Source organism: Anopheles bellator, chromosome 2 (assembly GCF_943735745.2).
Source record: "Anopheles bellator chromosome 2, idAnoBellAS_SP24_06.2, whole genome shotgun sequence".
Classification (NCBI taxonomy): domain Eukaryota; kingdom Metazoa; phylum Arthropoda; class Insecta; order Diptera; family Culicidae; genus Anopheles; species Anopheles bellator.
Window position 1 is genome coordinate 5,913,564 of NC_071286.1, and position 27,685 is coordinate 5,941,248.

Genomic DNA, 27,685 nt, shown 5'->3' on the forward strand with positions numbered 1-27,685 from the left:
ATCTGACCGGGGACGGTGCGGAGGACGAACATAATCTGTCCGATCAGTTCCGCAGCTTGCCACCGATGATGACGTCCCACTCGACGGCGCTCGACCTGCAGCAGCAGTCGTCGCCGGGCTCGCGCCTGAAGAACGCGTTCTCGTCCGATTTCGGCTCGAAGTCGTTCATACTGTTCGACCAGCGGAACAACCAGCGCTTCGAGATGGTACCGACCGAGGAGGACGAAGAGCTGGTGGACGAGAACCAGGAGATCATACAGATGCATAACGGGCGCGCTCATCGCTACGCGATCATACCGTCGGTGGCGGACGATGAAGATGAGACGTGCCTCAGCCACGGCAACAGCTACGGAGCCGAGGAACCGCCCATCGTCCAGCGATCGCCCGCTCGCCCACCGTCCTCGTTGTCGGTTCGCCATCCGCGGGCGCCGGCCCCTCCACCCGGTGTCATGGCGACGCCACCGAAAGCGCCACCTCAGCCGGGACGGATCGAGACGACGCCGAAGAAAAATCTGGCCACGCTGAAGCTACACGAACTGCTGACGACTCCCCAGAAGCAGTCTGCGCAGCACTGGAGGAACCAGCCTGCGCCGCCGCCACCACCTGCACCGTCGCCGTTTAACGCCACCCCGGCTACGACGCCGCGCCGAGGAGCGCCAGCTGGCCCGGCGAGAGTGGTCTCCAGCACACCGAAACAGCAGCAGCCGCAGCAGCAGCAACAACAGCTGCAACCCCCCACAACGGCCGTCATTAGCCCGCGCCTGAACTCGGATATCTACAGCGAGAAACCACTGCCGCTCGATCCCGAGAAACCGTGGGGTGCGTCGGACGGGTCGAAGTCGTGGCAAAAGATGGCCAACGCGTCGATTACCATCGGGGCCGTCTCGTTGATGCTCATTCTGTGCGGTTTCATGAACTCCGGCCTGAGCCTCTACATGACCGCCAAGCTGGGCCGCGAATTCTTTCTCGATATGGGCATACTGGCCGGCTTCGCCGCGATCGCCCTCGGCATACTGGGCTTCAAGTCGCGCCAGTGCGATTGGCTGCCGAATCGGAACTACATGTCAGGTAAGTCTCCGTACTGGCGGATCGGGTCGAGAGGTAGCTTGTTGCGCCGTGTTCTAACCGAACCTCTTGAACGTCACAGGTTACGTCTTGGTGACCGTCTTCTCTCTGCTAAACTGCTGCTTCGAGGTTATACTGATGACGATGCACCCGTACCCGGGCACACCGCTGAACGATGTGACGACGGGCGTCATTCTGGGACTGTCGTCCCTCATCATCCTGCTGATCAGTCTGGGGGCGATCACATCCCGCTGGTGCCGTGCACCGCCTCCGGATAACCGTGTGGACGTGTGCACCGCATCGTGAAACAAGACACACACCCGGCACCATCCGAACTCCAAGAGTGTGAAGCGGCGAACTGTGTGCAACTCTTTATCCTGTACTTATGGGGTTTATGACGGCTATTTATGCGACACACTATTATCGGTCATTAGAGGTTAAGCGCAAAACGTTTGCTCAGTGTTTAAGAATAAAGTTTTATCAGCCTCTCTCTGCGAGATGGAATGCGGTGGAGAATATCACTTGTATGTATTGTCGTTTTACTGCGATCGCACAATGTCACCTGCGCCGAAAACTGCATAATGAAAGAACTCGCGTAATGCGGCAGCGAAGAAGAAAAACCGAAAAAGTGTTAGCGTACATAAGATCACAGAGACATAGTGTCGGTTGAAAGCGTACATTTTTTTCTTCGTTCGCGAATATTTGTCTGTGCTCCCTTTTCATCTTGTTCGAGCGGCGCTAAATGCTTAAATTATTTTCATCACTTACCCGTTAAGTGAGTGCACATGCCATTTTCGTTTCCGGTTTGCTTCGACCGGCTAGAAAGGCGTCTTTCAATATTGCCGAAGCAGCGGCAAAATGTGTCTGCAATGTTCTCCACTGGATTGGTTTGGAACATTTTTGATGGCAATTAGATAAAAGCAAGCGGCGGAGCAATTTTGAATTCCAATGCACACTGTATGTTTCATTTTACAAAATGTATGGAAAGCTAAGGAAAATATGCAAATTGTTATATTACTTTCGATGAAACGAATCGAAGCGACTCTTGAAACATCTTATTAATACTTTTGTAAGAAATCAACGAGAAGTGAAAAATGATAACTAACGAAGTAAGGATAAGTAATTTACCCTTGCAACATAAATAGCAATAGAAACTAAGTAGACATGTCCAACTGGTGTCTGTAATTTTCGTAGATGGAAGAAACGCATTACTCTACCAACGAAGAACTCCAGGCAACACTGCAGGAGCTGGCCGACTTACAGTCGCAGATTCTCGAGCTGCAGACAGACAACGAGCGGCTGGTTGAGGAGAAGGACGTCATTTTCCAGTCGCTCTGCCGGCAGACGGAGAAATTGGAAGACTCCCGCACGCAAATCGGTACACTGCAGAACCTATTGCTCCGCGAGCCCAACCAACAGGACGTTACTCCTACGGATCGCGAGCAGAAGTTGGTCGATTTATTGAAAAGTGCCCAGGATGAACGGGAGGGTTTGTTATTGAAGCAGGAGGAGCTAAACGGGGAGCTCAACGAGATGAAGGGAGTGTTGGAGGAGCGCACCAACGACGAGTCGCGAGCAAAGGCCCGCGTTAGTCTGCTCGAATCGTCGCTCGAGGCCGCCAACGCTGAGAAGAAGGACGTTAACACGCAGCTGCTAGAATCGAAGGAGGATGCTTCGGTCAAGATGATTGAGATTAGCCGATTGACGACACTGCTGGAAAATGCGAGGGCCAAAATCGATGAGCTCGAGCAGGACCGCGCCATGGGCGATAAGACGGACCTAGAGGAACTGCTCGATTCCGCGCGGAAGGAAAAGGATCAGCTCGAAACACAGGTGGCCTCGCTGCAGGAGCAGGTTTTGATTAGCCAGTGCGAGACTCAGAAACTGAAGGATCAGCTAGCGCAGCTCAACGAAGAGTGCAAGGTCGTGCGAAACAACGCCAAATGTGTCATCTCGGACCTGGAGTACAAGAACGAAACCGCGACGCAAGAAAAGCAGAAAATGGTGTCGGACTACCAACTGCTGCAGGAGTCGGTCAATGAACTGCAGGTAATATTCCGAATTGTGGAAGCCACCGAACAAATTTTTCTATTTTTCTTTTCTCTCTCTATTCGTCCCCGTAACAGGTTCAAAATAAATGTCTTGTGGAGGACAAAGCCCAGCTCGAAACGCTGCTGTCCGAAATGCAAAAACATCTCGGTGAAACCGAGCGCAAACTGATGGAAAAGACTGAGGAACTAAACCAAGAAACTAGACTTAGGAAGCAGGAGTCGGACGAGTGGATCCACTTCCAGTCGGACCTATTGATGACGGTACGGGTGGCAAACGATTTCAAGACTGAAGCACAAAATGCGCGCGAAAAGCTGGCGCTCGACAACAAGAGTCTGCGCGAGAAGGTTCGCGTGCTCGAGCAGCAAATCGAACAACTTAACAAACGTAAGTATATCGCTTTTTGTGCATTTTTACGAGACCCCCATGCTAGATATTCTTTGCTGCTATAGTTTTATTTACAAACATGTTTCGTGTGTGTAGAATTTTGGAACTAATAATAATAATAATAATAATAATAATTTTGCCAACATTCAAAATTTCCTTCAAACCTTAAAACTACCAGTTTGATATGTTTCAAATTAGTTGATTTCTTCAATACGGTAGATGCATGCGAAAGTAGTGGTAGAATTAATCGTAGCTTGATACTTCACAGAATCGTTAGATGGTAAAGGTATTGCGGACGATATGCTGTTAAGCTACGAACGATTAAACGTCCTCAAGCAAGATCTTAGCGCTTCGGTTGAAAATTTGAATCATTTCGATCGAAATGTGGATGAATTTTCCTACCGTGTCAATCTGCTGCGCAAACAGATGAGTGGCTTTTCACTCGATCGTTGTAAACCACCGACTCCCACGAAAAATCAGCCAAGTGGTGAATGCGAATCATCGCAGGATACAGATTCAGATCTACCTCCACCGCTGCCCAAATCAAAGCCACCTAAATTGGTGGTCCGCTTTGCCGATGTGCAACAACGAGAAGGTAGCGAGACGTCGGAAAATTTTGAAACCAGTGCCTCAGATGTAGACGATTTCGAGTTGCTAGAGGCTGAAGATACCGTCAAACGCAACTTAACACCTTACGGTGAGCTACAGATCCCTGACAGCCCATCTTCGGTGAACAGTTCTACGGGTGAGACATACGGCGATGATACACTGCTGATGGCGGATAATCAGTCGGGCAGTTATGAACTAGAGACTCCGGAATTTCGCCCGATAGCTGCATCTCGTAGCTCCGAGAATCTGGTCCAAAGTTCTTTCGCCCTTTTCAAACCAGTTCCACGGTTTGCTTCCAAAAGTACGCAGGATTTGCGTACTAATCGAGGCGAGGCGATGCGCTATCGGCAGCAGAGACCACTTCCTCGCGGCGCTCTCGGTCATGAAGATTTCGGCTCGGGTTTGTTCTACTCGAAAAGTACCGACGATCTTATCCTTCGCAATATCGACGGTATGACAAACAGAGGCGCGTCGAATTTGAGTAAATTTCGGAAATTTCGCTACGAACGTTCCATTAGTGGTTCGAGCTTGAATAGTCTCACGAATCTGGAACACCGGGACCCGTCCCAATCGCATCCGACGGAAAGCAAGCAGATGCAGAGTTTCGATCTACTGCCATCGAGTGCCAATGGTTTGGCTGAAGATTTGACGACGGAAGAAGCAGCGTCCGCGACTCCTGATATGCATGAGCAGATGGACTCGAAAAATAAAAGTTCCGACTTCGTAACACCGAAAGTAGAGTTACGTAAACCACACCCGCTCCCGAGGACGGATAGCGAGCAAAACTTGGCCGGCGGTAGTAAACCGAAAACGATTGTGTACGTTCTCGACTCCGACACCGATCAGTTTGTGTTGGAGGAAGAACTGAGGGAACGTACAATTAAAACACCGCCTCGGGGCGAACCGAAACCAATATTACGAACGCCGCTGGCCCCGACACCAGCTGTGACACCGAGTACCAAATTTGTGCTAAATCGAAACGTAGTGGGAAAATCGGCAGCGAGCGGTTATTTGCATGCAAACCACTCCAAAGAAAAAAAGCATAATTTTATGTACGATGAGAGTAAGTTTTTATTCACCGTGACCAGTTTAGCTGTTTTGTTTTTATATTTGTGCTTTTCCTTGCTACTTCTGTGATTCTGTGTTGTGTACTATATGATGTAGTCGTTTGCTTTCCCCTACTTCGTAAGTCCCGTCCACCATTCTGCCATTTTCGTCTTCCAAAGCTTAACAGTACAGTAAAATCTCATTCACAAAGGACTTGGTTGCTGACTCATTTCAGTGCTAGCAACGAAGGAATCGCAGAACTCTCTCATTACCTCCGTACAGCAAGAGATGGCCGTCCGGCGGCAGCAAAAGACCGCGATACAGCGGCAAGATTCGAGGCTATCGGTAAAGAGTCTAATCGAAAGTATTGAGAATTCAGCAAAACAGGTACTTAGGAAAGGCAATGAAAGCTTAAATCACTTACGAGTACAACCTGTGATCCGCTTTTCGCTTCATACAACTTTTCAGACCAAACTTAGCACCGATTCGCGGTGCAGTTCCAGCTCGAGTATAAACAGCATTCCTGCCGATGCAAATCCTACACTTTCCAGCAAACATTCCTCGATCAGCAACAGTAGTATTAACAATAATGACAGCAGCAGTACCGGGGGTACCAACAACGGGAAAACTCATGTCAATGGCAATAACAATAATGACGAAAACAATGTTATTGTAAGTAGCAGAGTGTAGGCGCGGATTGTAGCTTCACTCCGATATCTAATGTCTCGATTTTTGTTATTTCACCCGTTCCGCTGTGCAGCAAATACCGGTGCAACCGGCTGCAGCAGTGCATTCTGCGTTGCCCGCCAAGAGTCCTCTCCGCGAGCAGCAGCAACCGACTGCCGGGGGCAATGTGAACAGCAACACCAAACCAAACGCTTCGGCAGGTAAACAGCATCCCAACCGTCCGCCGTGGCGGCACATGTAGTAACACATTAGTTACACGCTATAGGCGTTCTGTAGATTTAGTGCACTGTTACCTACTACAATGGATCGTAATACCTTAATATCTGCATGAACGATGTAAACCTGATGTTCCATAGGAACGCTTTCAGCCATTTTAACAATCCTAATTTTTTCTCACCTTCGGGAAAGTAGCAATAATGTAGTAGTAGTGTTGTATGGTTTTATTTATCTAACACTTCCTTCGCACCGGGATACGACAAATAAAGGTAAGGTGCACGAAAAAGGTGAAGTTTTAACTTTGTCACTGCTTGTTTCAAGTAGCAAGTACGGTACGAAAGACGACACATAAAAGCACAACCTCTAACAATTTGTTTCCGTATGGTTTTCATTACTTATTTTCTCTATTCGGATTGAACATAATTTTTAGTTTCGTTGTAGAATTCCGGGTTTAGGTTTAGTTATTGTAAGAATCCTAAATTATTGCCAATAAAGTATTTCCTAACTTAGTGAAGCTTTTCCCCCTTTTCCAAAACACTCTATTGTTCTATTTTTAATCCTAACACCATTAACCATATTGAGATGGCATGCATTTCATTGCTGATCACAACTTCCTAACGTATAATAGTAAATAAAACGAAAAATTGGTTACGACTCAAGGGCATGATACATTAATAAAATCGTCTTAAGTGGTTATCTAGTATAGAGAGTTTACAATCTACTCCTTCATATGCTTTGTTTAAATGTTATCTTGAATTATGTTTGTTTTTTTATATGTGAATCTGTTTCGATTTTTTTCGTTCAAAATTATAGCATGCATTTTCTACTTTTATATTTCTTTATATTTGATAACGGATGAACGACAGCAATGTTAAGTAGTCACGTTTGTCTCATATGCATGCAAGCCTTGTGTCTAGTCGCCCTACGCATTATCTTCAGTCTTTTCGAAGACCACTAACCATAACCAGAGGAAATGTTTTGCGTTATATTAATTGATCTTTATGTAAGTATTTTTCCCATATAACACCAAAAAATCACATTTATCAACATGCAAAAGATCATCATTAACTTTTGTGCCATTTGTCTTCTAAAACAAATTAATTCCTTTCTATGTGCAACACATGTCAGTTTCGTTGATAACTTATTTTAACTGTTTTCTCCCATAGTAGTGTCATATTGTGTAGCTGTAATACTTATTGTATAAGTTCGTTCATGTAACAGTACTGTGTTTGGTCGCATCCATCGTTGTGATAAATTTGGATTCGTTTTTGCGTGACTATATGAGTTTGTCAATGGTTTTCTACTTTTTTTGTTTCAATAATTATAGACACAGTGTTATTGATGAAAAAGTCCAGTCTCATCAACAGCAACAATGGTTGCAATACAACAATAAACCCTGCCATTATTTCTCACAAAACAATGGACTATGTGCGACGAAATAGCTACAACGACATAAGTATGTGTATTTTCTATCAATTTCTACCTGTAACTTCTTGTTGTATTTTTGCATTAGCATTTTGCATTGCATTGCAAATTTAGAGCTAAATTTTACTCACACCTTTTTTCTATATTTGCATATTAACGTTATAAAATGAAACGATGGTAGTATATTTCGCAATTTTGCAGTAGTATTTGTTATTGTGTTTATTATGTGTTTTCTTTTACACATTATTACTTGTTATTGATTGTTTTCGATATAAAAGGTTTAACTGTTAGAGATATATTAGTTGTTATCAGTACAGTAGACATTTCGACAAATAAATGAATTGTCCATAGTCAATCATCAACCACAAATAACAAACCTCGTTGGTTATGCTTTTGCTCGGTTTAGGTGAACGAAAAGACCCCCTAAACGCATTGGTTAAGAATGGTGGCTCGAAACGCAATGCACTGCTGAAGTGGTGCCAGAACAAAGCCGTAGGCTATCGAAATATTGACATCACAAACTTTAGCTCATCATGGAACGATGGATTGGCACTGTGCGCCATCATGCATTCCTATTTGCCTGATCGTGTCCCGTACGATAAACTGAACCAGAACGATAAACGACGAAATTTTAGTCTAGCTTTCGCAGCGGCTGAGAGTGTTGGCATCCCGACATCTTTGGTAAGAAGGCGTCCGGTTAACGTATTTGATCCTTTGGCTACTGCTGAACAACTGTTCTTTTCTCGATTTGACATTGCAGAACATTGACGAGATGTGTCTTCAGGAAAGACCGGACTGGCAGCAAGTTATGAGCTACGTAACGGCGATTTATAGACATTTCGAAACCTAGGGCCACGCCGTAAACAAGCATTCCATGTATATTTTTACCACATCTTACCGCAAAGGCCTTGCAGCTTGCCTCCACATTTGCTGCTATTGCTGTCTTCGTTGCTGCAGCTACCGGGCGATGTATTCTGGTTCGCTCTTTTCTTTTATTTGTTATTTATTTTTATTGAAACAAACTCTTCTGGATTGCTTCCCGATTTGAAACAAAACTATCGATGTTGTTGAAATATAAATGAACAAACAATACGAAATACGATACGATCTTCGGCTTTAATTTATGTGCACATCCGAAATATATTTTCACCAAATGTAGAAAAGTTTCGAGTAAATCATAAGTATAACGTTATTACGAGTTCTGTACCAAAGGCACTTGAATGAAATAGTTTGAAATGACTGTCGTGCATCAATCTTAATGAGGTATAGAAGGTTTTAATGTCCTTTTTTATTCTTTCGTTCTGATTCAGTAGCCTGCCGTCTGTTTCTGCAATGTATCCACAAAGTCCAAATGGAGCACATCTATTTGCTGTGCGGAAGAACTGATGCTCAATGTTAACAACATTTGTGATTGATTTATGATTTGCCAGAGTTTACATTTGAAGATAATTTGTGTTTTAGCCAAGAATTTATGGTTTGGCACTAAGTATGAAAAGAGTTGAGAAATTTTCGGTGCCTTCTTTAGATCTTTTGGTTTGTAACGAAACCTTCCTTTAATTTTTTTAAAATCTATTCCGGGAAACTAGTATAAATGTATTAAAATTTAAATTCTAGCAGACATGAAACAGCGACCACCACTGTAGGACGGCTACAGTGGTGGTCGCTGTTTTGTTTTCGTTTTGCCGCATGGGCCAGAAAGGGATCATTGACAGCTTTCAACTGCACGTGTTTGGGAAATTGTAAACATTGGCCGGCGCCACCAGTTTACCGATCGATTCTTGTCCGCTGCTGTGCTGTATTGCGTATGCAAAACCGAAAATTGTAGCCATGGGTAAGAGAAGATTTAACGAAAAAGGGCGCCGTCAGGTGGAAACCATTGTTGATGATTCGGAAACTAAAAAGGTATGAGATCACTCACAGTCGTACTGCTGCTGAAGGTTAACGATTCGTTTTCGGATCGCCATTGTAGATCAAATTAGATTTCGGTCCGCCCGACGAGGCGTATGGCAATGGTGATCAGGCAAATGCACTGGTGCTGCCATCGAAAAAACGTTCCACCAAAGTAAAGAAGGACACAACGGTGGTGACCAGAATTCTGTCGAAGAAGCAACGCAAAAGGCTGGAGAAGATTGTGGATCAGAAGAAGAAGAAGGAAAACCGATCATCACTGATCGCGTCACTGGTGGCAGTGCAGGCTTCGAAGGAAGAACTGAGCGGTTATCGAAAGTTAAGCGACATCCAGACGAAGGGTTTGAAGCAGCACTTCAAGGAACAGAAACATGGGGTAACGGTCGTGGAGAAGCCCCGAGCCCGACTTGGGGATGAATGTGGCGCGGCGAAGATCCGCAGCTTGGTCGGTAGTCGGCGGAAACGGTTGGCTTTGTTGCGCCAGCAGGAGCCATCTGCCGAAGGTGACGAAGAGATGGACCAGCCAGACCGTAATCCTAACATTGTAGGACTGGATGAGACATCTTCTTCCGGTGAGTCGGATGAGTTGGAAGATGCGCATGATTCTTCGTTCGGTTCACATACAGAATTTGCTAATGTGAAAGAGGTTGCAAATAATGATCTGAATGAAGGGTCCAAAATTGAAGATGATGTGAGATCGAACGATAAACCAATCGTAAAGGACACAGGCGACTCGAAGGAACTAATTCCGCCAGCGGAGTCATGCGGCAGCAAGCCGAAAGCTCCAACGGATTCGCCAACCGGTAATCGATCTAATGTCGTAGTTCAAAAGGATCGTAAAGCGGCGACGTACGTTCACGTTGAACGCAAGTCGGACATTCAAGCAGCACGTCTAAAGTTACCGATTTTGGCAGAGGAGCAAGTGATAATGGAAACGATCAGCGAGAACCAAATCACCATCTTGGCCGGTGAAACGGGTAGCGGTAAAACGACGCAGATCCCGCAGTTCCTCTACGAGGCGGGCTACGGCGAGCGGGGCCTTATCGGTATCACGGAGCCGCGGCGCGTTGCAGCCATTTCAATGTCCAAACGTGTGGCCCACGAAATGAACCTCTCGACGGAGATCGTGTCCTATCTGATCCGCTACGAAGGTAATGTGACCGAGCGCACAAAGATCAAGTTTATGACCGACGGTGTGCTGTTGAAGGAGATCGAGGCAGACTTTCTGCTCAGCAAGTACTCGTGCATCATACTGGACGAGGCGCACGAACGCAGCGTCTACACCGACATTCTGATGGGCCTGCTGTCGCGCATCGTGCGGTTGCGCGCCAAACGGGCCACCAGTCCGCTGCGACTGATCATCATGTCAGCCACGCTGCGGGTGACTGATTTTACGGAAAACAAAAAACTGTTTCTGGACATCCCACCGGTCATTAGCATCGATTCGCGCCAATACCCCGTCACGGTGCACTTTAGCAAAACGACCCCGGCCGACTACTTGCGGGAAGCGTTCGTGAAGACAGTCAAGATTCACACCCGGCTGCCGGAGGGAGGAATATTGATTTTTCTCACCGGCCAGAAGGAGGTAAACACGATGGTTCGCAAACTGCGTAAATTGTTCCCCGCAACACAGTCGGCTTCTGGTAGCGATCAAATCCCCGGTGAAGATGAAACTCACGATAGAGACGAAGACGATGAGTTCGATAGCATTTTGCGGGGAAAGCGTGCACGTAAGAAGCACGCCTCGAAAGGATCTCGTAAGCGGAAATCGTCGGTCAGTATTCCACGACTTCCCCAGATCGATTTGGATGCTTACGAACTTCCTCACGAAGACGACACGGAGGGTGATTTGCGTGAGGACGACGCTGCCACCGACAGTGAGCTTGAGGAGGACGAAGGGGACGACGAGCTGTTGGGTGGCGTTGGAAACGAAGGTCTCGGAATCTCGGAACTGAAACGTAACCAACCGCTCTGGGTGCTGCCACTCTACTCGATGTTGCCCCCCGATAAGCAGCAGCGAATTTTTCAGGCACCACCGGAAGGGGCTCGGCTGTGCGTAGTTGCCACGAATGTGGCCGAAACGTCGCTCACGATTCCGGATATTAAGTACGTTGTGGACAGCGGCCGGCAGAAAACGAAGCTGTATGATAAAGTAACGGGCGTGACGGCGTTTGTAGTGACGTTCACCAGCAAAGCGTCGGCAAATCAACGCGCTGGACGTGCTGGCCGTGTTGCACCTGGACACTGCTACCGACTGTACTCGAGCGCGGTCTTCAACGATGAGTTTGTGGACTTTGCCCCGCCCGAGGTGCAGCAGAAACCGGTTGATGGGCTGGTGCTACAGATGAAATGTATGGGAATCGATAAAGTGGTAAACTTTCCATTCCCATCGCCTCCGGACCGGGAGCAACTAGTGGGGGCCGAGCAGCGCTTGTTGCAGCTCGAAGCGCTCGAGGAAGTCGTGACACGGACGACCAGCAAGGGATCTAGCCACACGCAAGTCTTAACGCGCGTCACGGAGCTGGGTCGTACGATGGCCGCCTTTCCGGTGGCGCCACGATTCGGGAAAATATTAGCGCTCAGCCACCAACACGCCCTCCTACCGTACGCGATCTGTCTTGTGGCGGCCCTATCCGTACAGGAAGTGCTGGAGGAGATTTCGCTCACGGAAGACGACGCTTCGGAGGGTGCCAAACGGTGGCGCCAGAAGCGTAAGGCGTGGGCCGGCACAGGTGAATCGTTGCTGCTGGGTGATCCAATGATTTTGCTGAAATCAGTGGGTGCGGCCGAACACGCCAACCGTAACGGCACACTGAACTCGTTCTGCACCGCTAACGGCATACGATTGAAGGCGATCCGGGAAATTCGCAAGCTGCGTGTTCAGCTAACGAACGAGGTTAACGCCAATCTGCGTGACATGAACCTAACGGTGGATCCGGACATGACACCACCGAGCGTGACACAAACACGACTTCTCCGTCAGCTGCTCTTGATCGGTATGGCCGACCGGATCGCCCGGAAGCTGCCAGAAAGTGAGGTGAAATTGAAAGCGGATGCCCGCCGTTTGCGCCACGCGTACAACCTGCCCTTGATCGACGAGCCCGTATTCCTGCACGGCAGTTCCGTGCTACGAAAGGAGCTTCCTGAGTGGGTTTGCTTCCAGGAAGCGTACGAAGCAACGATACCGGGCGAAGGTGGCCTTGGTGGAGAATCGAAAACGTTCATTCGTGGCATAACGGCCATCGAGCCCGAATGGTTGCCAAAGTTCGTACCGAACGTGTGCAACATTATGGACGTGCAGGAGGAACCGAATCCGCCGACGTACAACGCTACTAGCGATACGATCGAATGCCACGTGCGGGCAACGATCGGCAAAAGCAGCTGGCAATTGCCGCCATCGCTGGTCGAGATGCCTCGAAATATGCTACGTTGCAAGTACGTTAACGGGAAAAGATGTTTAGAATGTATCGTATTGAACCCCAATTTACACGTATTCTGCGTTTCAGATATTTGTTGAAATTCTTGCTGGCCGGTGTGATCTTCCAGCAGCTAAAGCCTCTTCGAAAATCGCTGCTTTCGTCTCCCGATTCGGTGCTGAAGCAATATTCGTCCGCCGTGCCACGGATCGACGCCGCTCTCAAGGTGCTGCTGGCGAACGAAGTTTACAATGCTACCCGATTGCGCGACCTGTGGAACCAAGACCCAAAGTGTAAGCGGACGAAGGATTGTTGATTACTTTCTAGTACAGGTTAACTGACCTTTTTTTCATCGACAGTTTTTCTCCAGGAGTACCGTGAGTTTCTTCCCATTGCGTGTCACGATGACGTTGCCAAGTGGTGGCCACCAAAAAAGTGATCTGTTTGGAACCAATGTTTCGTACAGTGCTTCGTTGTCAATAAATCGATAGATCGATTGTTTCTAAGCGTAGACTTGTATTGGTATGTCCATTTTGTATATACCAAAGGAGTTACTGATGAGCTGGACTATTATGTTAAATATTCCCGTTTATTATATCTATTTGTTCAAAACAGCTACATAGTGGCGAATTTGTTGTTTGGTATTATTTAACAGTGTTTGTAGAACTCTAGTAATAAAGAAGGAATCCATGGCTCTTTTAGCGTGCCAACTGCGCTATCAAGGCACCGCACATCTCAAAAAACTCCATCGTATGGTGACCGCTCGGTTGGTGCGTCGTCGGAATGCCCATCCCGCCGAATCCAACCGGTGGTGGTGGTGTAAGGCTTTCCATGATCACGTCGTCTCCCTGCTCGACCTCGTCGTTCGTTAGCGACTTGAAGTCGAGGAGATAGTTCTTCGGGTCGACCTGATACAGCTGCAGCGACATTTTGACATGCTTCTCGTTCCGCTCGTTGTACTTGCGGACGCGTACGTGGTAGGGGTTTATGATTTTCCACTCAAAGTCGAGCGCCTTCATCGCACGGTACACCTCAAGCATAATGTCATTCGGTTTCGATTGGGACCGTATGCCGAGATGCCACTTGGCACGCTTCACCGGCGTTCCGCGGTGCTTATCGATCGGCACGCCAACCGCCTGTGACATGCTACTGAGTGCAGCCGGGCTGATGGGCACACTGGCGGCCATCGGTGGTGCTACGGGCCGGTCACGCAACGGAGCAATGCGCTCCGGGTGGATCGATGGCGATTTGAATGGTTCGTTCTGTGCTGCGGCGGCCGCGGCGGCGATTGCTGCCGGTTGCGGAGTGCCAAACTTGCTGTCCACACCCGGTGGCGGTGGACTTCCGGCGACGTAAAATTCTTTCAGCTCCGCCTTTGCTGCCTCATCCGCAATGCGCTTGTTGTCGATGATGAGATGGTACGCGATGGCCAGCTGATCGTGCGGGTCGCCACTGAGTAAGGCATTGTGTACCTCGTGCTCCTTCACGCCAAACTTGTCGCATACCTCGCGCACCGCGTTCGTATCGATGACGCTACTGTCCTGCTCGACGGGCGAAGGGAACAGATACGCCGGAAGATCCTTTTGGAACCATTCGTGCTTCTTTATCTCCTCCACCGTGGCCCGCTTCAACGGGTCAACCTGCAGCATCTGGCACAGCAAGCTTACGACCTGCTTATTGAGATACTCCGGGATGGGAAACACGCCCGATTTGATCTTCCGGAAGAGCGTCGGCACGTGCTCGTCGTCGAATGGCAATGTACCGCAGAGAAGCGCATACAGAATCACCCCGCACGACCATATGTCCACTTCCGGGCCGGCGTACAACTTGCCGGAGATTACTTCCGGGGCCGCGTAGTTCGGGGAACCGCAGGAGGTGCGCAGAAACTCTCCATCCAGCATCATATTCGAAAGCCCGAAATCGGCAATCTGAAAAACGTAATCAATTAGTTCGGATGTATGACGCGGCCGTGGGGTTGGTTATCCTACCTTCACGTGACGATTGTGATCGAGAAGCAAGTTTTCGGGCTTCAGGTCCCGATGAACTATCATGTGCCGGTGGCAGTAGTCAACGCCGGAGATAATTTGCTGGAAGAACCGGCGCGCCTCCGACTCCTGCAGCTTGCCGTTGTTGACGATGTAGTCAAACAACTCGCCCCCGCTCACGTACTCCATAATCATAAAGATGTCGGTCGGTGTCGAGATCACCTGGTACAGCTTGATAATGTGCGGATGACGGAATAGTTTGAGATTCTGGATTTCCCGACGAATCTTGCCGACCACATCCAAACTCTTGATCTTCTGGCGATTCAGAATCTTCACGGCCACCTTGTGCTTCGTCACTGTGTGCTCCCCAACCTTCACCTTTCCGAAGGAGCCCGTGCCGAGAGTGGCGCCAAGAATGTAGTGACCGATCTTCACCAACGGCTGGGCCGTAGGGCCTTGTCCACCTTTGTCGCCCATTTTTTATCACTCTCTCGATACCTCGGTGTGATACCTCGCTTCTATTCCTCTGTTTAATGTGCGCCGCAGAACACAATTGTTTACCCTTCTCAGCACCGAGCAGCTTGTGGAAGAATTTCGGAAAAGCTTAACGTTGCTTTTACATGCTGCGGCTAGTGTCCTATTACCCGAACGGCACGATGCGCGAATTATGAGCTAATATTTTCCCCAAAGCACAATGGAATCAAAACAAATAATTCTTCGAAGCACACCCGTCCAACAAACAAATGGAAGTCACACGACCATTTGTAGGGGAAAAATAGAATGACTACTAGGTATGTTTGTGTTAGTGCGCTTACTAAACGTCATTCGGAACGGGATTGACTGAAAATACTGAAACCGGTTTACGTAACTAATCAGCAGATTGATCGAAATGTGCTTGGAAACAAATTTGAATTTCTATGATTCTTAAGACAATGTTGAACTATTTGATAGATTAGTTAACAGAATTGCTAATGGATAAGTTAGCACGCAAGAATTGATGTAGAATAAAAATAGACACTTTTGTTCGCAACTAGGGCCTTCACTGTCTTTGCTAAGCGGTATCATTTTCGCCGGGTTGCACCTTTCCAGCTCTTGAAAAATAATCGACATCGACATCGCCCTTCAGCTTCAGTAAAACATTATCATCGCGTGAATACGGATCTAGAGTTTGGTGGAACAAACCTGCGCAGAGTTTTTCGCTTCTCAACCCCCCCTGAAGCCATTGTCGTCGTTTGCGGAAAAGAAAACCGAGTACAAGAAACGGGAAACGATTCTTCGCATTTTGATCGCGAAAATGAAATTCCAGTACAAGGAAGAACATCCCTTCGAAAAGCGGAAGGCCGAGGGCGACAAAATTCGTCGCAAATACCCGGACCGTGTGCCCGTAAGTAAACTCTGTGACGAAAGTGGCCGTTGTCGTTGCGTGTGTGCAATGGAACACTGTTTTGTTTGTAGCACGGCTAGTGGTGATAAGTTTGCGCTGTCCTATTGGTTTTGTGTTGGGCCAAGAAAAGATCCAACTGAAACAGCGGCGGCCATTGTTGTTGGCCGTTCTGAGTCAGTCGCATTTTTCCTTGCGAAAGTTTCTGTCTTCTGGTGCACGGCAATGATGTTTATTTCTAGATTGCCCAGGAAAGGAGCACATATTATGGAAAATTTTGACGTCCTCACAAGAACGATAACGCAAAGATTTTGCTCGTTCTCCAAGGTTATTGCGTCATGGAAACGAGATCGCATTTGCCTCGCTTCTTTGTTGTTGCTGGTTTTCATCGCTTTTCGCTTGCAAACCAACCATGACACACGATCGGTCGAAGTACGCAGTAGGCTACCGTTCTCACCTACACATGGATAACACAATTCGCGAGGTTTAGAAGGTTGTTATAAAAACCATTTTCTGCATGACTTAGAGCAAGGCTGGAACACTGGATCACCGTTGTTTGTCCTTTATCGATAAGGCTGAGATGATTCATCCATCTGGTACTGCTACAGTTATGTTGGATTGCTATACATTGGAATCTTGTAAATATATGCGATCTCTTAGTATGGGTATCGTAGAAAGCACTGTTTTCTGCTTTTCACGCTTTGTCGCGAAGCCCAGGGCATACAAACATGTCTTATTGCTTTACACATACACCCAAGCAAACAAAAACACTTCACCAGAAACCACTCGTACAACAAGAAGCCAATAACAAATCAAGAAAAACAGAGAGCGAGAGAGAAGACAAGTGAACAGAGAGAAATAGAGATACAACCCTCTCTTTGATCAGCTGTATTTGTTATTTGTTGGGGTTTCAAAAAATTATTTATTTTCTTTGCTATGATAAAGAGCGCATAGGAATGTGCAATAACAATAGAAAATTTAAAAGCAAGATTAGTGCGTAATGCACAGCAAATGAACGTCACGAATATGAGTCACAACAGGACGGGCTTATGACTGATTTAATGTTACTGCAGTATGTGCTAATCTTATTGACTCTTGTGAAACTTTTTACAGTGACTCAGCTCCACTAGTGGATGTTTCTGCGCGCACGAAAACATGCTGATTTATTCAATCCTTTTCCTTAGTTTGGCTATGCTTAAGGAAATGATCATGCTTCCCATCACGGTTGGCAATCACTAATAGAGATAGTAATCTTACTTTCGGAATATATAAACAAAATCGCACCTCCCGATCGATCCAAATGGAGTAACGTATTGCACAAAAAATACGAAAACAATATTAGTGCAAATGGAAATGAGGTCAAATCTTGGAATGAGCATTGGTGGACGGAATTTTAATTTAAACACGGCAGAGCCCTGGGTTGTTGTTTACGCGATTAAGTACTTTAGATAGTTGTACGATTGTGCACCATAGTAACCATTGCCGCATACACTTTCGCTGCAGGTTATTGTCGAGAAGGCGCCAAAAGCCCGGATCGATGATCTCGACAAGAAAAAGTATCTCGTGCCATCGGATCTGACCGTCGGTCAGTTTTACTTCCTCATCCGTAAGCGAATCCATTTGCGCCCAGAGGACGCACTATTTTTCTTCGTCAACAACGTGATTCCACCGACGTCGGCCACCATGGGTTCACTGTACCACGAGCATCACGAGGAGGATTTTTTCCTGTACATCGCCTACTCGGACGAAAATGTTTACGGCAGCAACTGAGCCTGAGATGAGATGTAATATGATATATGTGTTGCAATCGAACTAATTAACAAACAACAATGTATGAAAACACTAAGACTTGTGGTGATATGAAAAATTGACAAAAAAAACTTGCTGCTAGAGTATCTTTCAAGGGAAGGGGTAATCTCTCTTCAGTCAACCCATTCCTTTGCGGCCTGAATCAGGGCATCCTTCGACTCTTGAGTTCGTTGATACTACTGCTTCTGCTGCTATCTTTCCTTTTGTTCGGTACGCACCTCTTCTGAATTTGAGGTGGGAAAAGCTTTAGTTCTCCCAGCCGAGCAGCTCCTTCGATTTCTTTATCCCTCCTTCCGTTCCTTCGGATCTTATCCTTTAAGGAACATTACACTTTCTCCCGTTTCCTGTGTTTATTACTGGTACGAGTATAGTTACTTTTGAACTAGCTGTATTCAAAACATGTATTTTATTTAAAGCAAAACTAAGAAAAAAAATGTATAAGTAGGATTAATGGAAAAATAAAAAAACACTACAAAAACCCTACATTACACAGGCGTCTTCAATTATTGGATTGGATGATTATAAATGTAATGCATCTTTCAGGCTGAATTTGTACTGCGACCTTAGTTGTATAGACTATTTTTTGGTACTGTTTATATTATTAATCGATTTGCATTTTTCTAATGAAATTAAATTACCAACCGGTTTGTTTTTATACGTGCATAGGTCACTATGATAGTTCAGGATTAGTGTCGAAAACTGAATAAGGCAAAGTTGGGATTCATGTTGTTGTGTGATTCCACTGTAAAACTAAATTTATTTTTGTATACAATGCTTTATTTGAACATTCAATTTTGCCTTCTACACAGTTAACTCGTTCCGATTTTTAAAAAAGTACCGAAAGTGAGTGTTGACTCACGCATTACTTGAGGGCCAGCTTCTTCTTGTAGAACGGATTGACGGGGCTTGGTATGAGGTTCGGTTTCAGCAGGCTCTTCATGGGCTTCTTTGCCGAATCGAACGGCAATTGGGGCGAGCTTTTAACCTGCCGCACGTGCTCGACTAACTCTTGAGCAACGTTTTTGCTTAGAGCAATCTTGACACGCTTTCTCGCCGGTGTCATTGGTTCGTCTCTGGCCGTCGCCGGTGTCGATGGTGCGGTTGACGGCATCCGTTTGAGCGACGGCTTTTTACTTACTCCTGCTGTAGAAGCTGCCGGTGTTGTCGGGGCGGATAACGCCTTTTTCGTTAGTTTCTGCAGTGTACGGGAAGGTGCGAAACGTACTTCTTCTGAAGACTCTGTAACCGGTTCCGTCCAATCGTCGGCCGTTTGAAACGGGCGTTTTTCACTTTTTTTCACGACCGATTGTTCCAGTGTTTTTGACTTTTTGTGTTTGATGGTGGGCGATTTTGCAATCAACACTTGATCCGTTGGTTCCGACGTTGGCTTAACGACGCCTGCCGCTTTCTCGGTCGCCTTCGTCTGATTAGCTTCATTCTCGTTAATCGGGTGTGCAGTTTTCGTCTGTTTTGGAGCGTCACGATTATTCTTGAGCCGTTCTTTAAGCAATTTAAGTTTTTCCTGTTTCTTGTGTTTCAACACTTCCAGTTTCTTCTGCTTCTTTAATTCGGCTGGACTAAGTTTTCGGGTTTTTTTCTTCTTGAGAACCTTTGCTTCTGCTTTCTGTGGAGATGACGGTTTTTCCGCCACATTTTCTGCAATATCCATTCCATCGGTTCCATCTCCCTGTTCGGATCGGTTCGCTTCCTGCTGACCGTTTGCCAGGTGTTTCTGGTTGGCAAGTTTCTTCTCCAGCCTTCGTGCACGCTTTTTCTCTTTCCAAGTTTTCGGCGTTCGCTCACCGTACAGCTCCTCACGGAAATGCTCAATATCTTCCATTTGCTGGTCAATATCTATTGCGTATTTCTTCGCATTGACGTTGGGCATACGATGGACACCCAGTGGGAAAATTCCATCAGCGTACTTCTTAAACTGTTTCTCCACTATCGCGGCACTCTTTTTGCCAATCTTTGTGCAAAATGATTTATATCTATACTTCTCAAACAGCGCAAGAATCTCCGGAGCATCAAACTCGATCTGTGGGATGTCGACGTTAACCCGCCCGGCACGTGGGTCGTAGACTTTCGTTTCTTTGCCGTTGGTCTCAGTTCCATTCTCGTCCTGCCGGTCGCCTTCTTCCTCCTCGTCCTCGTACTCATATTCGACGTCAAATTGTACCTTGTCGATATGATTTTCTACAAAGTTTGTACGCTTCCACAGGTCAAACTTTTCTTCGTACGCCAAGCCAAGATCCGACTGGTGGAGCAGGGCATTAAAGATGTTCTTAGCGATTGCACCACTAATCGTTTGGTCGGTACACTGGAACATATACCTCACGTACGGGTCGACCAGCTGCGTCACCACAGCGGTTGGGACTTCGCCTTCGCTCACTTTCGCCACCTCTTCCAGTAACATGTCGTTGAAGTGATTCGACAGACCGAATGGTGACGCTTCAGAGTTCAGGATCGTCGCCTCTAGGATCTTTACGAACAAGCCGACATGTTCCGTTTGCCAGCCATTTTCATGCACCACGAACAGCATTCGACGCGTCACACGGCGCACAAGCTTTAGCAGTACAGAATGAAACAACACGTAAATGATCGCAATGTTTTTACAATATGCGGATCCTATCTATTACCATCATGAATTTGTCGATTCGCCAACGGTCGATGCCGTACCACTCGATGCCCATCGTGATCAGGAACGCCTTGAAGAACTGCAGTGCGATCGGGACGTCGTGTTTGAAACAATTTACCAGCGACCCGAGCGATTCCGCCAGCTCTTCCTGGACCAACGGTTTGTCCGACATCCACATGCAGTAGAACAAACCCTTCCACAGGCGCAGGAAGTCGGCATCGCTGAATGCTTCGTGAAAAAAGATCGGTGCAAAATGAAAACGCTGCCAGCATTACTTCAAATCCACCGCTTACCGAAGGTGCTTTGGCTGCGGGTGGTGAGCCATGTTTCCAGATTCTTCAGCACCTTTCGCCGCAGTTTCGGGTCGTTACCGGCAAGGACACGGGCAAACTTGATTTCCTGCGCTATGATTTGCGCCTTGCCTGACGTTTCATCCGCGTCGTGGTCCACGGTGTCGGTCGTTTCCATTGCAATGCAAGTGTCCTCCTTAATGACCATGTTTTTCGCAGATCGACCGCTTGTTTCCACAGAAAACACACTTCAGACCACGAGCATCAACCGTGCTTCCAAAACGCATGGGCCGGCGGTGACAGCGTTGACGAAGTGTTGACGTTTAGTGCTAGCCCGATGAAAATTGTTTCTACAACATCATTGTGGCAAAAAGTATTGCAAAGTGTTTTATTTACAAAGAAAACCAATTTACTAATTTATTAGTCTCCTAGATTACATATCTCTGACTGTAAAATATTTTCCATGACGCGAAAATGTGTTATAAAAATGAGTAAACAAGTGGGGTTTTAAGCATCATATTTTACACTAGGTGCTTGTGCCAGAAACAAAATCAGCTGTTTTGACTGATCGAAGGGTTAGCAGTCGTTTATCTTTTAAAAACATGTAACACACACGCCTCAAGTTGATTGGATTATGCCGTCGAAAGCTAATTTCTACATAACGAGGTAATTTTCGACTGCACGAAAGATCGGCAATAATCTTTTTGGGTTTAAATTTCACTCTTCCAATCAGACCTGGTATCAGCGATGGATGGTGGCTTTGCACGCTTCTGCCTGCGTGCTATATGGCAACAGTTTGGAGAAACTATCAGCACCATCGGCAGCCTCTCCATCTACCGGAGGGCTTTAAGCGCACCGTAATCGTGACCTTTGGCCTGCTATTGCATTCGCTGGCGATTTGCGGCTTGGTCAGGGAACGATTGAACCGGCGACAAACAGTTCTACTGCTGTTTGCATATGGATCATTATGCTCGTTGCTGTTTTACGTTTGTCTGGGAGAAAATGCTGTGTTCTGCGTTCTCAGTGGTCTGCTGCCAATCGTTTTTTACGATCGAATATATTTCACGATTCTCCGAACGGTACCAAAAAGCTTCACATACGGTGAGGCCACAATCGTTGCACAGGGCATTGTGTGCTTCGTTTACTGCACTGTGCTGCAGTTGCCCCGCGTGATGATTCATTCAACTGGACTGCATATGTCGCAGATGAGAATAATATATTTTATTCTGCAGGTATGATATTGAATTATAGTTGACGATCGAGTATGACGAATTCTCTTTTACACTCTTGACAGGTTGGTCTAGCAGGCGTTGGATTGCTTGTTGTGACAACATACTCAATTCGATTCCTGCGTAAGTCCGTCCCGTTTTGGATCGCGCTGGCTGTGATAACTGTCGCCGTGGCACTGTGTCCCATTGGCAAACAACCGGCCATCACGCGGCTGATAGCCTTTCTTGCCAGCGACATCGAAACAATGATAACGACGGTAGCATACCTCGCTCTACTTCTGCTCACCGTTTCGTTCGTAATATGGCAATTTAGTTATGGGCGCCGGTCAACGACTGCCACCCGAAAAGTGTTCCATTTGCTGATCGTCATGGTGTACGGTCCAGGACTGTGGTGCCAGTGCGGATTGCTTTATCTCGCCAGTGGCCTTATGCTGGCGGTGTTAATTGTTCTCGAGGTAGGCCTTTGTGAGCAGTGTATTTCGTCTTTAATGTTTTAAATAATTTTGTTTACTCCTTGGCGTTTTACAGATGGCACGACTAGTACAACTTTGGCCGGTTGCACCGGCATTAAATACAGCTGTTCGTTTGTTTATCGACGAAAAGGATTCTGGAGCCCTAGCACTGACACCGCTCTATCTGCTCGTTGGATGCTCTCTGCCACTTTGGCTTCACCCGTCTCCCTGTGATGTTACCAACTCTGCCGGTCTGCAAATCCTACCGCTTCTATCCGGTGTCCTATCTATCGGTATCGGTGACACAGCCGCTAGTGTCGTCGGGTTCTACCTTGGCAAACACAAATGGAGCGGTGAGGCTTAACCCAGAAGTGTGAATATTGCTAGCGGCAGGATTAATGATTTGTTTTTTTCTTTACAGCAAGAAGCAACAAATCTGTAGAGGGAACGTTGGCCTGTGTACTGCTACAATCACTCGCAGTTTTCACACTTTACCGCCTCGGAGTAATATATCTTAGCGTCAGTAGGGCGGCCTATGCCGGCATAGCTATAATAGTCAACGCTCTCGTGGAATCGAGAACCGATCAGATAGATAATCTGGTGCTTCCACTAGTAACATATTTCATTCTGACCTGCTCAACTTGACGGTTACGAACCCACCGATTGATGGTTTACTTATGATACTTTATTTGCTAGATTGTTGTATATTTTACGCCGTGATCGAATTTAATATGACGAATTCTGCGCTAAGAAGTTCGTTCATATTAGTTCGCAAATACGAGTACTCACTACCGCAAGCGAGCTTATGTCCCAATCCCTTTACAATTGTATCACTACTCCATTTTCCTACTTCCTGGTCCTCTTTACAGAATCATTTCTTTAAAGCTATCAAATCATGGTTCCGCATTATTTTGAAAATGTAGTCAAAATAAAATGAAATTAATTTATATGAACTGTTAACTTATCGGATTCGTGCAGGGTTAGTCTACAAGTTTACAACGGAAGTTTTGTTTTGACAGAAGGTTGGACCTGCTGTCAGATTTGGTTTCGCGAAAACTCATTTTATTTTGGTGGTGTCACATCGTTCCGTATCAGCTGTGTTTCTCGTTGTTCCACTGCGTTGGTAAATTCGGTTTATTTCCATTTTCGCGATCGTGCTGGCAAAATCTTTAAAATGACTAAAACAAGATTCAACACGTACGATGTCGTGTGCTCCGTGACGGAGTTGCAGAAGTAAGTACTTCCCTTCGCTATAAATCTTGGAGTTGTAATGGGAGACGTGTAATGTTGTGAAATGCTACCTTGTCCTATCTTCATTCCAGGTTGATCGGTATGCGAGTTAATCAAATCTACGACATAGACAACAAGACCTACCTCATCCGCCTGGCGCGCAATGAAGAGAAGGTGGTGCTGTTGTTGGAGTCGGGTTTACGCTTTCATACAACCAGCTTCGAGTGGCCAAAAAATATGGCACCGTCCGGTTTTACGATGAAACTTCGCAAACATCTTAAAAACAAACGACTCGAAAGCTTCCAGCAACTTGGTGTGGATCGAATTGTCGATCTTCAGTTCGGTTCCGGCGAGGCTGCCTACCACATCATTCTAGAGCTATACGATCGCGGAAACATTTTGCTTACCGATTGCGAGCTGCGCATACTAAACATTTTGCGGCCACACGTAGAAGGAGAAGAGTTGCGGTTTGCCGTACGAGAGAAGTATCCGAAAGATAGGGCGAAGCAGGACACTGGACCACCATCGGTGGAGCAGATCAAGGAAGCGATTCAGCGGGCGCGCCCTGGCGATACGCTTCGATCCGCTTTGAATCCCGTGCTAGAGTACGGTGCATCAGTGATTGACCACGTACTGCACGAACACGGACTGTTCGGATGCCGTATCGGTGGCGAGCTACCACCCGATGCAAACCTTCCAAAGAAGGCGAAAAAAAAGCAAAAGAACATTTGCAAAGAGTTTTCGAAAGTTTTCGATGTCCAGACGGACTTGGATGCTTTGATAAGCGCCATCAATGATGCCGAAAGCATGGTGCAGAACGCTAGAAAGGAACCGTCGCGTGGCTATATCATACAGAAGAAAGAAGTGCGCCCTGCCAAGGAAGGAGAGAAGGAGGAATATTACTTTACCAATCTTGAGTACCACCCCTACCCATACAGCCAGAACCGTGGAGAACCGTGCAAGGAGTTCGACTCGTTCGCGACTGCCGTGGACGAATTTTATTCTTCCCTCGAAAGCCAAAAAATTGACTTGAAGGCTTTCGCCCAGGAGCGAGAGGCCCTCAAGAAACTATCCAACGTGAAGACGGACCACGCCAAGCGTATCGAAGAGCTTTCAAAGGTTCAGTTGGGCGATCGGAAAAAAGCGGAATTGATTACACGCAATCAGGACTTAGTTGACAAGGCTCTGCTAGCCGTGCAGAGTGCGTTGGCGGCTCAAATGTCCTGGACAGATATTCAGGATCTGGTGAAGGCCGCTCAAGCCAACGGAGATCCGGTAGCATCGTGCATCCGGCAGCTGAAGCTGGAGATAAACCACATTTCGCTGCTGTTGAGTGATCCGTACGCAGTTCTCGACGAGAACGACAGCGAAAACGAGAGCGATAGTGAGCGGGAGGACGACGAGCAAAAACTGGAACAGATGGTGGTGGATGTGGATCTTGCTCTGAGCGCTTTCGCGAACGCTCGTCGGTATTACGATCAGCGCCGTTTTGCTGCCCGCAAGGAACAGAAAACGATCGAGTCGAGCTCGAAAGCGTTGAAGAATGCGGAACGCAAAACGATACAAACTCTGAAGGATGTCCGTACGCAAACAACCATCTCCAAGGTGCGGAAGGTGTATTGGTTCGAGAAGTTTTACTGGTTCGTTAGTTCCGAGAACTATTTGATTATCGGTGGACGTGATCAGCAGCAGAACGAGCTGATCGTCAAGCGCTACATGCGTCCGAATGACATTTACGTGCACGCGGAGATTCAGGGCGCATCCAGCGTGATCATTAAAAATACGACCGGTGGAGAGATTCCGCCGAAAACGCTGCTCGAGGCAGGCACGATGGCAATCTCGTACAGCGTAGCGTGGGATGCGAAGGTCGTTACCAGCGCGTACTGGGTGCACAGTGAACAGGTAAGCAAAACGGCACCGACCGGCGAGTATCTGACGACGGGAAGTTTCATGATTCGTGGGCGCAAAAACTTCCTGCCACCATGCCATTTGGTGCTCGGTTTATCGTTTCTGTTCAAGCTAGAGGACAGTTCGGTCGAGCGGCATCGTGGCGAACGAAAAGTAAGAACGTTCGACGACGAATCGGTCACCAGTCGAGAAGAAGAGCGATCAGAAATGTCGGAATCAGCGGAGCACGAAATCAAACTTGATGATGAGTCCGATCAGGAAGAGCAACTTTCCGTCGAACAAGGGCTGAAAGACGAGGGTGCTTTATTGTCGGAACAAACAAAAGAACTATCGATTAAGGACCCGTCAACATCTAAATCTAACATTGATTCAGACGATGAGCAGCAAGGTACCCTGCCCCAGTTTCCGGACACGCACGTTAAAGTCGAGCACGACACGGGCAAAGTGTCCGTACGAACCGACCCAATTCTGCAGCGTTTGACATCGGAAACCGAACGTAGCTCAGAGATCTTTCTGGGCGATGATAAACCTTACATCATCCGTCCGGCGGCCCCACGTCTGAAACAGATCTCAAAGAGCAAGCAAAAGGCGAAGGAAAAGGAACAGAAAGCGAAAGAAAAGCTCAGTGCGCCGGTCAAGGATGATGCACTGCAGAAGCAGGGTCAGTTGAAGCGCGGCCAGCGCGCAAAGATGCGCAAAATCAAAGAGAAGTACAAGGATCAGGATGAAGACGATCGGAAGATGATTATGGACATCCTAAAATCAGCCGGTAATCAAAAGGCGGCTGATGTCGCGCAAGAAGAAGATGAAGAACACCGAGAGAACCATGCTGCTGACGGCAAAGGTGTAGATCGTAAACGAACGCCTCGTCTGAAGCCTGGAGAGTTTGAAGAACTCGGTGACGATGCTCCGGCAGTCGCGGACTTGGACATGTTGGATACTCTCACCGGCCAGCCAGTGGAGGAGGACGAGCTTCTGTTTGCCGTTCCTGTGGTGGCACCGTATCAATCACTGCACAACTACAAGTACAAGGTGAAGCTAACGCCTGGCACCGGAAAGCGAGGTAAGGCCAGCAAAATGGCACTGCAAATCTTCCTGAAGGACAAACAATGCACGCCACGCGAAAAGGACCTTCTGAAGGCGGTTAAGGATGAGGTACTGGCGAGGAACATACCCGGAAAGGTTAAACTGTCCGCACCGCAGATGCAGAAAGTGCGTAAATGAGCGGTCTCTGTGTTGGATGATGCGCGTAAATGGAGAAGTTCTGTCCGTCTAATGTTACGTTTTTCGCTCAATAAAATGTTAACACTCCGATTCGACTCTATCCGACATCTTATTAGTAGCTTTTCATTCGCACGGTGTTTCCGCGTACCGCCTTTGGGTTTCTCCGAAAACACTGTATACTAGGAACGGTTTCCGTTTAAAAACTGTTCTACGGAAACTGTTATACGCCAATGTCACCGTGATAAACAAGTCCTGCTCATTCTATCCGCTCTCTCTCGCCAGTTCTCTCTCACTCCTCACGCATACTCACGCAATGGTTGCTCTCAAGGAAATTCTCACCAAAAGTATCCTTTTCGAACGGATAACAACAGTGCAAAAGTGCGAAACGAAAACACGACCGCCTGCTGACGGAGCGTAGGGATACGTCTGAGACAGAGCGAGTCTGCAAGTGGTAGAACCAACAGCCAGAAACCAATCCCTCTTGGAGCTGCGTGCCAGAGCTCAGGGATTTCCGTTTACTGGTTCGCAGCGAGTGTGCGATAGGATCCGATGGAATTTGCATAAACTTTGGCCATCTGCTGGTTGGGGTAGGCATAGCAGTAAGTGAAAGTGACGTCGTCGTACGGGGACTGTTGTTTGCGCTACTGCATCAAGAATCCTGCCTCTGCTAAGGGTCTGCTCATTACAGTTTCCGTGAATTCGTGCACCTAGGCGTCGACTGGGCGGAGTG

General features: G+C 47.2%; 8 protein-coding genes across 15 annotated transcripts in view; 6 read left to right on the plus strand and 2 right to left on the minus strand.

Annotated features, from left to right (window-relative positions):
• The window catches only part of LOC131212205 (uncharacterized), an 11,791-nt gene extending 10,420 nt beyond the window's left edge, over nt 1–1,371 (plus strand). The window contains exons 2-3 of the mRNA XM_058205979.1: nt 24–1,068; nt 1,148–1,371. Coding sequence (XP_058061962.1) covers nt 24–1,068; nt 1,148–1,371 — 1,269 coding nt within the window. The remainder of the gene's footprint in view (nt 1–23; nt 1,069–1,147) is intronic.
• An 888-nt stretch (nt 1,372–2,259) lies between these two features.
• On the plus strand, nt 2,260–8,540 carry LOC131212208 (cytospin-A). Its single transcript, XM_058205983.1, has 8 exons — nt 2,260–3,114; nt 3,192–3,501; nt 5,393–5,544; nt 5,626–5,829; nt 5,918–6,044; nt 7,388–7,516; nt 7,892–8,166; nt 8,246–8,540. Exons 1-8 carry the CDS (start codon nt 2,260–2,262, stop codon nt 8,333–8,335), a joined length of 2,142 nt encoding a protein of 713 aa, XP_058061966.1. The 3' UTR covers nt 8,336–8,540.
• Nucleotides 8,541–9,312: 772 nt separating this feature from the next.
• On the plus strand, nt 9,313–13,391 carry LOC131211633 (probable ATP-dependent RNA helicase kurz). Of its 2 annotated transcripts, none has more exons than XM_058205192.1 (5): nt 9,313–9,387; nt 9,455–10,084; nt 10,115–12,828; nt 12,900–13,102; nt 13,169–13,391. In XM_058205192.1, the coding sequence occupies exons 1-5, from the start codon at nt 9,313–9,315 to the stop codon at nt 13,246–13,248; spliced, it is 3,702 nt and encodes a 1,233-aa protein (XP_058061175.1). In that variant the 3' UTR covers nt 13,249–13,391. The 2 variants fall into 2 exon arrangements, with proteins under 2 accessions (XP_058061175.1, XP_058061174.1); XM_058205191.1 differs by having other exon boundaries at nt 9,455–10,007; nt 10,038–12,828.
• Nucleotides 13,390–15,527, minus strand: LOC131211634 (5'-AMP-activated protein kinase catalytic subunit alpha-2-like). Of its 6 annotated transcripts, none has more exons than XM_058205199.1 (4): nt 14,798–15,527; nt 14,137–14,737; nt 14,025–14,076; nt 13,390–13,955 (listed from the first exon to the last, which is right to left on the minus strand). In XM_058205199.1, exons 1-4 carry the CDS (start codon nt 15,269–15,271, stop codon nt 13,508–13,510), a joined length of 1,575 nt encoding a protein of 524 aa, XP_058061182.1. In that variant the 5' UTR covers nt 15,272–15,527; the 3' UTR covers nt 13,390–13,507. The 6 variants fall into 6 exon arrangements, with proteins under 6 accessions (XP_058061182.1, XP_058061181.1, XP_058061179.1 ...); XM_058205198.1 differs by having other exon boundaries at nt 13,390–13,921; nt 13,985–14,071; nt 14,135–14,737; XM_058205196.1 differs by having other exon boundaries at nt 13,390–13,945; nt 14,006–14,737.
• A 407-nt stretch (nt 15,528–15,934) lies between these two features.
• On the plus strand, nt 15,935–18,467 carry LOC131212005 (gamma-aminobutyric acid receptor-associated protein). The gene is made up of 2 exons (XM_058205718.1): nt 15,935–16,178; nt 17,679–18,467. Exons 1-2 carry the CDS (start codon nt 16,089–16,091, stop codon nt 17,943–17,945), a joined length of 357 nt encoding a protein of 118 aa, XP_058061701.1. The 5' UTR covers nt 15,935–16,088; the 3' UTR covers nt 17,946–18,467.
• A 274-nt stretch (nt 18,468–18,741) lies between these two features.
• LOC131209502 (ribosomal RNA processing protein 1 homolog) lies at nt 18,742–21,175 on the minus strand. Its single transcript, XM_058202586.1, has 3 exons — nt 20,916–21,175; nt 20,624–20,850; nt 18,742–20,550 (listed from the first exon to the last, which is right to left on the minus strand). The coding sequence occupies exons 1-3, from the start codon at nt 21,118–21,120 to the stop codon at nt 18,847–18,849; spliced, it is 2,136 nt and encodes a 711-aa protein (XP_058058569.1). The 5' UTR covers nt 21,121–21,175; the 3' UTR covers nt 18,742–18,846.
• Nucleotides 21,176–21,546: 371 nt separating this feature from the next.
• On the plus strand, nt 21,547–23,447 carry LOC131212212 (dolichol kinase). Its single transcript, XM_058205986.1, has 5 exons — nt 21,547–21,578; nt 21,646–22,144; nt 22,207–22,596; nt 22,670–22,946; nt 23,015–23,447. The coding sequence occupies exons 1-5, from the start codon at nt 21,547–21,549 to the stop codon at nt 23,236–23,238; spliced, it is 1,422 nt and encodes a 473-aa protein (XP_058061969.1). The 3' UTR covers nt 23,239–23,447.
• A 280-nt stretch (nt 23,448–23,727) lies between these two features.
• Nucleotides 23,728–27,026, plus strand: LOC131208890 (ribosome quality control complex subunit NEMF homolog). 2 transcript variants are annotated; one of them, XM_058201822.1, is made up of 3 exons: nt 23,728–23,826; nt 23,916–26,004; nt 26,134–27,026. In XM_058201822.1, the coding sequence occupies exons 1-3, from the start codon at nt 23,768–23,770 to the stop codon at nt 26,953–26,955; spliced, it is 2,970 nt and encodes a 989-aa protein (XP_058057805.1). In that variant the 5' UTR covers nt 23,728–23,767; the 3' UTR covers nt 26,956–27,026. The 2 variants fall into 2 exon arrangements, with proteins under 2 accessions (XP_058057805.1, XP_058057804.1); XM_058201821.1 differs by having other exon boundaries at nt 23,916–27,026.
• Nucleotides 27,027–27,685: the final 659 nt, after the last annotated feature.